The 13,140-nt window shown below is 40.1% G+C and overlaps 1 protein-coding gene across 1 annotated transcript in view; it reads right to left on the reverse strand.

The window, feature by feature from the left end:
• ctnnbl1 (catenin, beta like 1) overlaps positions 1–13,140 on the reverse strand; it is a 303,435-nt gene that overhangs the window by 264,456 nt on the left and 25,839 nt on the right. Inside the window, exon 2 of the mRNA XM_073061344.1 lies at positions 11,640–11,813. Coding sequence (XP_072917445.1) covers positions 11,640–11,813 — 174 coding nt within the window. The remainder of the gene's footprint in view (positions 1–11,639; positions 11,814–13,140) is intronic.

Raw genomic sequence — 13,140 nt, forward strand, 5'->3', positions numbered from 1 at the left:
CCTTGAGCACTGGCCTCATCCCAAGTGATAGAGACAAGAATTCTACTTGGATCAGCTGGGAACTACACATAGAAACTAAGAAATGGGATGCTCTCCACTTCTGCCTTTGGGGCAATTGCTATCTAGCTCAGTCACTGTGTGATCAGACTGACAGTGAGCCCTTACAAAGAAGTGAAAGTAATGTCCTCAAGGTTCTCCATAACTTCAAGCTAGTGGATACCTTCATTCTCTTTGTTGTTTCCTAAAGTTAGTCTGGTTGGCAATCCTGAGCACACACTGAATATTTCAAAGAGTATTCTCACCAGCTTTAAATAATTCCTTCCTAATGTCTAGCCCAACAGGAAATCATCAGCATGGAATTACTCACTCTAGATGGCAGATGCCTCCTGGTTGACTGCAAACAACCAGCACTTGGAAGCATTTCCCTTTATATATCTTCCATTTCTTTAAATTCTCTTATGTCTTTTGGCCCCTCTTGCAGTGCCAATATCCGGCATTTGGATGCATTGAGGCATTGTGCTCTCCTTCATTTTCATCTTCCTTCACCTCCATTGCCTTCTTATTTTAGAAATACAGTAAAAGATCCTTCTGGCCCAACAACCCCATGCCACCCAGTTACACCATGTGCCTAACTAATCTACTAACCTGTATGTTTTTGGAATGTGAGAGAAAACCGGGGCTTCCGAAGGGAATTCACGCGGTAAATTTACAAACTCTTTACAGACTGCAGCAGGAACTGAGCCTGGGTCACAAGCTATAATCATAAAAGGAAGACAAACTGAGGATTTCTTCTTGTATTTTGCAAAGAGCGTTTCTTTACCAAAGAAGATGGTGCACAATTAACGTAATCTCTATAAAGAATTTAAGGTTTTAAAAAAAAGTAGGAACAAGTGATAAACAAGCTTTCTGTCAATATCCTAATTAATTAGACAACCAATGTCAAGTCATTAACTGATATTACACAGCTAATTTAGAATTGTGAAACCCGGGAATAAAAGCTGTGGGCTCCGCTAAATTACAGTACGTAGCAACAAAGTGTGAACTTTGGTGAGCCAAAGAAAAATGCAACTATACACTTAAAAGAAAGCACTCCAGCATTCATTTTTGGTTCAGTGATGAAGTGTCTGAAATTATTTGAGTAGTGAGACTGCAGAGGTCTTTCCACCATTTTAAAGGTGCTTATAATAATAATTCATGACATACACACGGTGTCACTTTATTAGGCACTTCCTGTACATCAGCTCATTAAAACAAATATCTAACCAGCCAATCATGTGGCAGCAACTCAACGCATAAAAGCATGCAGACATGGTCAAGAAGATCAGTTGTTTTCAAACCAAATATCAGAATGGGGAAGAAATGAGATCGAAGTGACTTTGAACATGCAATGATTACTGGTGCCACACAGGGTGGTTTGAGTATCTCAGAAGCTGAACTCCTGTGATTTTCACACACAATAATCTCTAAAATTCATGGAGAATGGTGCACAGGCCAAAAAAGTCCAGTGAGAGGCAGTTCTGTGGGCAAAAACACCTTGATAATGAGAGAGGTCAGAGAACAATGCACTAATTAAGTATTAAAGTGAACTTGTCAAGGCTTATGGTGTGTCACAGTTGAAGCACGTGGGAGCTGATGGAACCACTGAAATCCGCGGATTGAGGAATGGATGAACAACAGTCATATTTAGTAGGTACCAATGACATGGGTAGGACAAGTGACGAGGTTCTGCATAGGGAGTTAGATGGTAAGTTAAAGGGCAGGGCCTCCAGGGTTGTGATCTCAGGATTGCTACCTGTGCCATGTGCTAGTGAGGTCAGCACTCAGAAGATTATACAGCTTAATACGTGACTAAGAAGTTGGAGCAGGACAGCCCAAGATTTTTGGACCATTGGGCTCTTTTCCAGGGAAGGTGGACATGTACAGAAGGGACAGCTTGCACCTGAACTGGAGGGAGACTAATATCCTAGCAGGAAGGCTTGCTAATGCTGCACGTTGGGGTTTAAATTAGAGCTACAGGAGGATGGGAAACAGAGTGTCAGAACTGTTAGTGGAGAGGCTGTGGAGACAAATGTTGGTAAGGCCTCAAAGTTAAGAATCTAAAGGTTGAGCATGTTGCGACTAGTGTCCTGAGCTGCGTATATTTCATTGCAAGAGTATCAAAGAAAAGGCGGATGATAGTGCTGAAGATGAGGTAGTTGGCTTACAAATAGAGGCAATGTGTAGTGAGGCGGGGCTGTTGATAGGACAAAATTATAGACAACAGCATGAGTTGCAACATAAAAGGTGGACAAAACTGAAATGGGTGAATGAACTTGCAGCACAGTTGCAGATTGGTAGGTATGATGTTATAGGTGTCATTGAATCATGGCTGAAAGAAGGTTATAGCTGGGAGCTAATGTCCAAGGATACACATCTCGAAAGGACAGGCAGGAAGGCAGAGAGGGCAGCATTGCTCTGTTGGAAAAAATGAAATCAGATTATTAGATAGGGTCAGAAAGTATTGAGTCATTGTGGATAGAGCTAAGGAACTGCAAAGGTAAAAAGACCCTGACAGGAGTTGTATATAGACACCCAAAAAGACCCTGATGGGAGATAGAAAATGCATGTCAAAAGGGCAATGTAACAACAGTCATGGGGGATTTCAATATGCAGGTACAGTGGGAAAATCAGGTTGATGCTGGATTCCAGGAGGGGGAGTTTCTAGAGTGCCTAGGAGATGGCTTTGTAGAGCAGATCATGGTTGAGCCTACTAGAGGATCAAGCTATTCTGCAGAGGGTGTTGTGCAATGAAATCAGAATTGATTAGAGAGCTGAAGGTAAAAGAACCCTCAGGGGAAAATGATCATACTATGATCGAATTCATCCTGAAATTTGAGGAGAACATAAAATCAGATGTATCAGTGGAGTAAAGTGAATTACAGAGGCGCAGAAAGCAGTTAGCCAGAACTGATTGGGAAAGAACACTGGCAAGGTTGATAGGAGAGAAGCAACGACTAGTAATGCTGGAAGCAATTCAAAAGCCACAGGATATATACATCTCAAAGAGGAAAAAGCATTCTAAAAGCAAGATGACATAACTGCGGCTAACAAGAGAAGTCAAAGCCAACATAAAAGCCAAAGAGAGAGCATATAATACAGCAAAAATTAGTGGGAAGTTAGAGGATTGGGAAGCTTCTAAAAACCAAGAAAAGGCAAATAAAAAAGTTACTAAGTTAAAAATGGAATACAAAAGTAAGCTAATAACATTAAAAAGGATATATAAAGTTTATTCAGCTACATAAAGGGTAAAAGAGGAGTGAGAATAGATATCAGACCACTGGAAAATGATGCTGGAGAGGTAGTAATTGGGGACAAGGAAATGGCAGACACACTGAATAAGTATGTTGCATCAGCTTTTATGATGGAAGACACTAGAAGTATGGTGGAAGGTCCATGAGTGAGGAGGCATGAAGTGTGTGAAGTTATGATAACTAGAGAGCAGGCTCTTGAGAAACTGAAAGATCTGAAAGTAGATAAGTCACCTGGGCCAGATGGTGTTCACCCCAGGGTTCTGAAAGAGGTGGCTGAAGAGATCGTGGAGGTATTAGTAATGATCTTCCAGAGTAGATTTTGGAATGGTTCCGGAAGACTGGAAAATTGTAAATAACACTCCATTCCCAAGAAGGAGAAGGGGAGAAAGGAATTTATAGGCTAGTTAGTCCGACCTCAGTATTTGGGAAGATGTTGGAGTCGATTGTTAAGGATGTGGTTTTGGGTACTTGGAAGCACATGACAAAATAGGCTATAGTCAGCATGGTGTCCTTAAGCAAAAAGTTGTCTGACAAATCTGCTGGAATTCTTGAAGAAATAACAAGCAGGATATTCAAAAGTGAATTGGTTGATACTGTGTATTTGGTTTGTCAGAAGGCCTTTAACAAGGTGCCACATATGAGGCTGCTTACCAAGCTATGAACCCATGGTATTATAGGAAGATTCTAGGATGGATAAAGCAGTATCTGATTGGCAGGAGGCAAAGAGTGGGAATAAAGAGAGCCTTTTCTGGTTGGCTCCCAGTGACTAGTGATGTTCCACAGTGGTCTGTGTTGGCACCACTTCTTTTTATATCATATGTAATGATTTAGATGATGGAATTGAATGCTTTGTAGTCAAGTTTGCAAGAGCCTTTTCTGGTTGGCTGCCAGTGACTAGTGATGGGACCACTTCTTTTTACATTATATGTCAATGATATGGATGACAAAATTGACTGCTTTGTGGCCAGGTTTGTAAATGATAAGAAAATAGGTGAAAGGGCAGGTACTTCTGAGGCTACAGAAGACTCAGACTGATTAGGAGAATGGGCAAAGAAGTGGCAGTTGGAACACAGTATCGGTAAGTGTACGGTCTTGCTCTGTGGTAGAAGAAATACTAGTGTAGACTATTTTCTAAAAACGGAGAAAAAGTTCAAAAATCTAAAGTGATTCCCTAAAAGTTAATTTGCAGGTTGAGACAGTGGTGAGCAAGTTAGCATTCATTTTTAGAGGATTAGAATATAAAAGGATGCAATGTTGAGGCTGTATAATGCACTGGTAAGGCCTCACTTGAAGTATTGTGAGCAGCTTTCGGCCCCTTATCTAAGAAAGGATGTGCTGACATCAGAGGGTTGAAAGGAGATTCACGAAAATGATTCTGGAATTGAAAGGCTCCTCATGAGGAGCATTTGATGGCTCTCAATCTCTACTCACTAGAATGCAGAAGAATGATAGATAGATAGATAGATAGATAGATACTTTATTCATCCCCATGGGGAAATTCAACTTTTTTCCAATGTCCCATACACTTGTTGTAGCAAAACTAATTACATACAATACTTAACTCAGTAAAGAATATGATATGCATCTAAATCACTATCTCAAAAAGCATTAATAATAGCTTTTAAAAAGTTCTTAAGTCCTGGCGGTAGAATTGTAAAGCCTAATGGCATTGGGGAGTATTGACCTCTTCATCCTGTCTGAGGAGCATTGCATCGATAGTAACCTGTCGCTGAAACTGCTTCTCTGTCTCTGGATGGTGCTATGTAGAGGATGTTCAGAGTTATCCATAATTGACCGTAGTCTACTCAGCGCCCTTCGCTCAGCTACCGATGTTAAACTCTCCAGTACTTTGCCCACGACAGAGCCCGCCTTCCTTACCAGCTTATTAAGACGTGAGGCGTCCCTCTTCTTAATGCTTCCTCCCCAACACGCCACCACAAAGAAGAGGGCGCTCTCCACAACTGACCTATAGAACACCTTCAGCATCTCACTACAGACATTGAATGACGCCAACCTTCTAAGGAAGTACAGTCGACTCTGTGCCTTCCTGCACAAGGCATCTGTGTTGGCAGTCCAGTCTAGCTTCTCGTCTAACTGTACTCCCAGATACTTGTAGGTCTTAACCTGCTCCACACATTCTCCATTAATGATCACTGGCTCCATATGAGGCCTAGATCTCCTAAAGTCCACCACCATCTCCTTGGTCTTGGTGATATTGAGACGCAGGTAGTTTGAGTTGCACCATATCACAAAGTCCTGTATCAGTTTCCTATACTCCTCCTCCTGTCCATTCCTGACACACCCCACTATGGTCGTGTCATCAGCGAACTTCTGCACATGGCAGGACTCCGAGTTATATTGGAAGTCTGATGTGTACAGGGTGAACAGGACCGGAGAGAGTACGGTTCCCTGCGGCGCCCCTGTGCTGCTGACCACCGTGTCAGACCTACAGTCTCCCAACCGCACATACTGAGGCCTATCTGTCAAGTAGTCCACTATCCAATCCACCATGTGAGAGTCTACTCCCATCTCCGTTAGTTTGTGCCTTAAGATCTTGGGCTGGATGGTGTTAAAGGCACTAGAGAAGTCAAGTAATGTAATCCTCACAGCACAACTGACCCCCTCTAGGTGAGAGAGTGATTTGTGCAGCAAATACGTGATAGCATCCTCCACTCCCACCTTCTCCTTATACGCAAACTGAAGAGGATCCTGGGCGTGACTTCATCGAAACCTATCAAATGTTGAAAGGCCTCAATAGACTGGATGTGAAGAGGACGTTTCCTATGGTTGGAATACCACAGGAAATGCCAGAAGACAGCCTCAGAATACAGCAACATCCTTTTAGAATGGAGATGAGGAGGAAATTCTTTAGCCAGAGTGGTGAATCTGAGGAATTCTGTGGAGACCAAGTCATTGGGTATATTTAAGGCAGAGATTGATAGATCCTTAATTAGTCAGGGCATGAAGGGATACTGGTAGAAGACAAGATATTGGGGCTGAGATGGAATGCAGATTAACTATGATGAAATGGCAGAGCAGGCTCGATGGGCCAAATGGCCTAACTCTGCTTCTCTATCTTATGGTCTTATGTACTAACATTTAACCAATAAGTACAAAGTCCTGCAATCTATGAATGAGAGCTGTTTAGACTGAAGGCAATGAAAAAGAATTTGGTAGCAACAAGTAGAAAGATAGTTGACAGCCAAGCACTGCTCCGGCAGGCTGCTTCCTGGTGTTTGCAGCCTTCGAGATGAATCATTGTGATAGGTTATGGCAACTTTAAATTTAATGTTATGTGCAAGTATGTTAAAAATAAGCAGCCTCAATGACAGTATTAACAAATGCTTTTGAACAGGTCATGATATTTTTAGAACTTTTTTCCCTGGGACTTCAGCTGTCTCTTGCCTCCCCTATTGGCAGCTCTGAATGTATTCTGGCCCCATGACACCCCCTCCTCCCTGGCATTAATCTCATCCAGCAGAATCTCAAAGTCTCACTCCAAATATTACACCGTTCTTGCTTGTTTTCTGGCTGCCTTGGGAGTGTGCCTTTTGCTGACAATATTCTCTCAGCATCAATATGAATCATTTGATCAGCGTTCAGCATTCAAATAGTGAACTATTAGCCCAAACAGAACTGAAGCTCAACATAGGACAAACTTGTCAGATGGCCAGTACCCACAGCAGTGGGTTCTCAATCAAACCTCCCCAGCAGTGTCATGGTTAAAGTACGTTATCTTCCGCATTGTGACTGTATGGGGTAATTTCAACAAGAGACACGACCAGCAACTTGATGAAATACAATCACCTTCAAATTGTGCTTCAAATCAATACCATCCTGACCCTGGGTTAAATTCATCACTCCTTCATTGTCATTGTATTAATACCCTGAAGTTCCCAATTAATACCGTCCATTAAAGGCATAAGGGTAATAGCTCAAGGGACCAATTTGCTCAAAGGACAACTGAGCAACCCAATGTCATCTATCATCTGAAGAACACCTTATTGAAACTACTTCACAGATGGCCAATAAAATATTAAATGGAGAAATAGGAAAAAAAAAATGATGGGATAACCTGCAACATAATTTTACAATTAAATTAATAGAACAAATTAGTAGAAGGTAACAAAAGCTAGACTCATCGGGCAATAAACCATTAAACACAACCAAAAAGAGCTCGAGATACCTGACGGGTCGGGTAGTATCAGTGGAAGGAGAAATAGATTTAATACTTCACACTGATAACTTTTCATCACAGGAGGACATTGACCTGTTGAGTATCTACAACACTTTTTTATTTCTGATTTCCAGCATCAGCATTTTATTTTGGTTCTCAATATACACTCAGTATTAGGTACAGGAGGTTCCTAATAAAATGCTTTCTGCTACTGTAGCCTATCCACGTCAAGGTTCAAGGTTCGAGATGCTCTTCTACATGCCACTGCTCTAATGTGAAGTTATTTCAGTTGCTGTCAGCTTGAACTAGTGTAGCCATTCTCCAACCTCTCTCATTAACAAGGCAATTTTGCCACAGAACTGACACTCACTGAACATTTTATTTGTTTTTTGCACCATCCTCTAAAATCTAGAGACTATTGTGAATGGAAATCCCAGATCGGTGGTTTCTGAGATACTCAAAACACCCCATCTGTCCTCAAAACACCTGTCCTTTGTGAAGAAGTTCTTCCAGGACAATGCCTTTGACCACAGGGCCATCTGACACAGAACATCCTGCAGACACTGCAGGAGAAGGACGTGATGGACACAGTGGGGTGGTTCCCTGAGCAGACCGTCCAGTTCGTCTGGCAAAATGCTTCATCGCCAGACCTCACCAACAGGCACCAAGACCTCACCTGGCTGGTGGTGAGAGGGGCCCTCCCTGTCAGATCCCTCCTGTACGCCCAGAACATCGTCTCCACACCCCCTGCCCACGGGAGGACTACAATGAGTAGGAATTAATGACCCACCTCTTTACGCACTGTGAGTTTGCGGAGAAGGTGTGGAGGAGGATGGAAGGGCTAGTTTTGCACTTCATCCCTAGCAGCTGCGCAAAAGGACTCTCTGATCTACGGGCTGTTCACGGAGACCAACATCTGGTGCTGCTGGCAGATCATCAACCCAGTGAAAGACACTCTTTAGTTGGCCCGAAACTTGATGGTCTACCAGCACATGGAGATGTCCGTGAGAGAATGCTGCCGACTGGCACATTCTCGGCTGCAATAGTACGTGCTAAGGGACGCACTGAAACTTGATAACTGCAAAGGCCCAGTGGGGAAGGACCACGATTTAGGGTTCTTCTCCCACGGAAATGGGAGGGGACGGGTGGCGGGGAGTATACCCCTCAACAATGGTGTTTAAAGATGAACCAACATAGTGCCACGTGAGAGGCTTAAAGTGTGGAAATGTTTAGAACATAGAGGAAATGTCCGTAAAGAATTGAGGGTCATTGAATGGTTTATTGCAAATAATTTTATTTTTGAGTGAAGTATATTTTGTTTTTAAAAAAATTCACAAAACACATTTCAAAGCTGAATATTAAAAACATCTCATACAAATCATTAAGCCACAATTAAATTACTTTTATAAAGCCACTGGCACATTGTCCAACTGGCATTTTATTCCCATTAATTTTTCAGCAGATTCTAGCAAACATAAACTCTTTAAGTTCACATTCCACCTTTGCTACAAAACTACAAAAGCTACCACCATGGCTATTTATTGAGCCCTGTAAACTATTATTAGATTTTGTGTGTCAGGGCTATTGCATCAATTCTGTGCACGGTGTTTATGTTGTAGACTATATTTTCATGTTGTGCTCTTTTTACCTTCTTCGATAAAACTTATTTTTCATTGAGTTTCAGAGCAATTTTCTTTTAATTGCTCCCAAGTTTCAAAAGCTGCTGCACCAATCAATACTGGATGAGAAGCAAGCTCTGTTGGGACCTTGTTCCAGGCATCAAAATATTTCACATTCCATGATGAAAACATTTCTTCAAATACTGTAGAAGTTTCTCATAAATTATACATGTGAAGTATACTGTATCAAATGTACCCTTCTGGATTTACTATTCCAATAAAAATAATTTAATTCTGCTTGTTAAAAGCTCATTCTCTTAGCAATCCCAACCAAGGGAGTAGGATCCCCAGTAGCAATAATGAAGGCATTTTCTTCTCAACTAAAGCAGTAAGCAATTAACTTTATAGTCCACATCAGAAAAAACATGATTGGCACATTTTAATATAATTAAAATCCAGAAAAGTTAGACTTGGTGCCTAAAGTCTGGTCCAAAATTAAAATTTGCAAGCACTTTAAGTACTTCCATTTTCCCATGATGCTGCTTATGCCTAATCTAATATTACAATATTTTTCAGACAATGCAAAATACAAAGCAGGATTTAGATGCACTAAAGCCCAGGACTGCATACAAAGATCATTTGTTATTCAGAACTGGGACAAAAACCATTACATTGCCTAAACAAATATAGTTGAAAACACTCAGCAGATCAGGCAGCATCTATGGAGGATAAACAGTTGATGTTTTGGGTCAAGACATTTCATCAGGAGTCCAGAGTCCATTATTCCCACTGTAGATGTACCTGACCTGCTGAGTTCTTCCAGAGCACTTTGTGTGTGTTCCTTTGGATTTTCAGCATTTGTAGAATCTCATTTTTAAAGTTGCAGACATCATACTGCATTCTTGGAGAGCTTTTCGTATTCTGTCAATGAGTCCCTTCCCTGATATAAATTAACAATTCAATAGTGCAGAATTTTATGATTTTATTGACAGGAAGCCTGTATCATAAAGGGTTAATCTTTGTGCTTCTGAATACCATCACCACCACCATGGCCGTTAACATAACAGAACTAACTGCAGTAGATTATGACTGAGAATATAATATGGCGACCGTGAGAATGCACAACTATGGAAACACATCTGTGGGAAGATGAAGGTTAGATGAATAAGGTTTTTCTGGTTCAGTGACTTGAGCAGGTATTAATGTACAAACAGTATTTGTCCACTTACTGCAGCATTTCATATCAGGGAATAGGTATAAAAGTAGAGTGGTTGGTGCTTGACAGCAGTTTTTTGAGTTTCACTAATGGGCTGCTGCTGCAAATGGCACTGCGGATCAGGCAGAGTGGGAGGTGTGCCGCAGTGAAAGGGGCCTGTGCATACCTAGATGAATGTTTTAATGTTTACTATTCTCTCCTAGTAAACAAAATCTTGTAGTTAGTTCTCAGTAGATAATCATTGTTTGTGTCTTTCTGTCTAACGGAGCCATTACATAAAATTTGGTATAACATAAAACCCCAATATAATAAATGCCAAAGTATGCTGGCAATTATTTAAACTATTATAAATGTCTGCAGGTTATAAGCATGATCAAATTCAATCATAGAAGTTCACACACACTTCTGTGATTAATATAACTTAGTTGTTTCATTCTTTGTTGGCACATTTTAATATAAACATGTAGCTTCTTTTAAAAAAGATACCAATGGAAACAGTTAAGTTGTCCCGACCATCTGATGATAAGAAATCTTCAAAATGAGCGTGCATGCAATTTCAGTGTGATTCAAAAGTCTGTGGGTTTAAGAATTAATCCAAAGACTTCAGCACAAAAAAATTAGGCTGGTGCTTCAATACAAAACTGTGATTTTGATAACATTTGATGGTAAATTAAAACATGAGCCTCCAGGTTGCCTTACATGAACACTGAAAAATCAAGAGCCTACATCCATGAACTGGAAGTGAGCATTCTCCAGCATGTTGGCTCCTCAATCAGCACCACTAAAGGTTCCAATTTGTGGATATTGTTGCATGGGATGTAACTATCAGGATTTGCAAGTAACTACAGCAATGCTTTAACATCTGTTGATTGGCTCCAAGGGGCAGTAACATCCCTTTGTTGCAACGATGGTTACCTAGTGTATATTTTTCTGACCTTGAACAGATTTGAAGAATCAGCTGTTTGAAATGGAGCATTAATCAACAATATATATTAAATACACTTTAAATGAAATATAACAAAACACAACAAAAAGGAAACAGCTTAATTGGTGAAAAGTTAACTCAGTAAGGCCTTTACATTAAAATACAAAATACCCCTAGGAACATAGGACTAACCAACAAACTAAAAAACTATTATTCTGGTTAGAGAAGGCCAAAATAGAAGATGCAGTCCCATTTTTTCAAGATGACTAGCCAATTAATCCATGTTTCATTACTTGGATAAAGAAAAGTTTTTCTAACATCTTATCATCCTCAACATTCTGAATTCAAATCATAAAACTCAGCATTTGAGTATCACAAGAAAAGGGAAAGAAAGATTTGTCAGAAATATTACCTCATCATTTTCCATTAAATCAAGTATTTTCTTCTTGCCTACTTCTTCCTCATCATCAACCATATTTCCACTCTCTTCATGGTAACTTCTTTTACCCGAGCCATGCTTGTGCGATGTTTTTAAATCTTCATCATCTTCATCAACACCACGGGGACGTTTTGCACCTCTGTCAGGCTATAAAACATGCACTTAATTATTAATAGACCTTTTTACTCCATGCCCTAGATAGGTTACACCTGTTGCTGTTCTTGATGATTTTGAAGACTTGACCTTTTAAAATGTCACACAGAAAAGAATTATTGGACAGCAAAACAATACTGCAATTATATGGGGAAAAACACAAACAAAAAACCATGTATAAAATTCCCATCCACTCAATTAAAGAATAGCTCAACTGTCCATGTGTAAAAAGATAATAGTCATTGAGCAAAGCAAGGAGAAAGTAAGTTTAAGCAGAGCCACTTATCAAAATATTAAATTTTAAAAGAAGTTCATACTAACATTTAAAGACTTACACTCAATGGTCACTTTATTTGGTATCTCCTGTACCTAATAAAGTGGCCACTAAGTTTGTAGTCTTCTGCTGCTGTAGCCCATCCACTTCAAGCTTCATCGTGTTGTACGTTCAGAGATGCTCTTCTGCACACCACTGTTGTAATGGGTGGTTATTGAGTTAGTTGCCTTGAACTGAGAATGGTCTGGCCATTCTCCTCTGATGTCGCTCATTAACAAGCACACAGAATTGATGCCCACTACATTTTTTTTGTTTCTCACATCACTCTCTGTAAATTTTGGAGACTGTTGTGGATGAAAATCCCAGGAGATCAGCAGTTTCTGAGATATTCAAACCATCCTGTCTGGCTCCAACAATCATTCCACAGTCAAATTCACTTAGATGACATTTCTTCCTCATTCTGTTGTTTGATCTGAACAATAATATTTTATGTACTATGCTTCAGGAAATTGTAAATTATTTAAACTCATAATGCTATTACTTATACCATGAAAAATGAGGGTCCCAACTTAAAACAAATATTAAAGACTGATCTTTAACTCATTGTGTAACTGTTCTGGGTTCTGGCATGGAGTAATTCACAGCAGCCAATTAACTTATCAACCATCTTTGGGATGTAAGTGGAAACTGGAACACCTGGAATTCTGGCACGGGAAGAACGTCCATTCACATGATTGCAACGTTGTGTTACATAGTGAGTATCGTTACTTAATGTAATTACATATTACATTCTGTTTAAAATACTCTGCAACAAAATCTATTTTGATAGATTACGGAATATGTGGAATTTCTTGTTGCAAGTTACTCATTTATAACTAAAATTGAATTGAATGTGTACCCATGGTCCAGATTCTGTACCTAAAAATATTGGCATTTACTACTCGATACCCCATGCTTTGAAAGTCCAAAATATGTTGCAAACAACAGTGCAACTTTGAGAAACCAGAAAATCTTCAGATGCTGGAAATTTGAGCAACACACACAAAA

Source organism: Hemitrygon akajei, chromosome 11, assembly GCF_048418815.1.
Source record: "Hemitrygon akajei chromosome 11, sHemAka1.3, whole genome shotgun sequence".
Lineage (NCBI taxonomy): Eukaryota > Metazoa > Chordata > Chondrichthyes > Myliobatiformes > Dasyatidae > Hemitrygon > Hemitrygon akajei.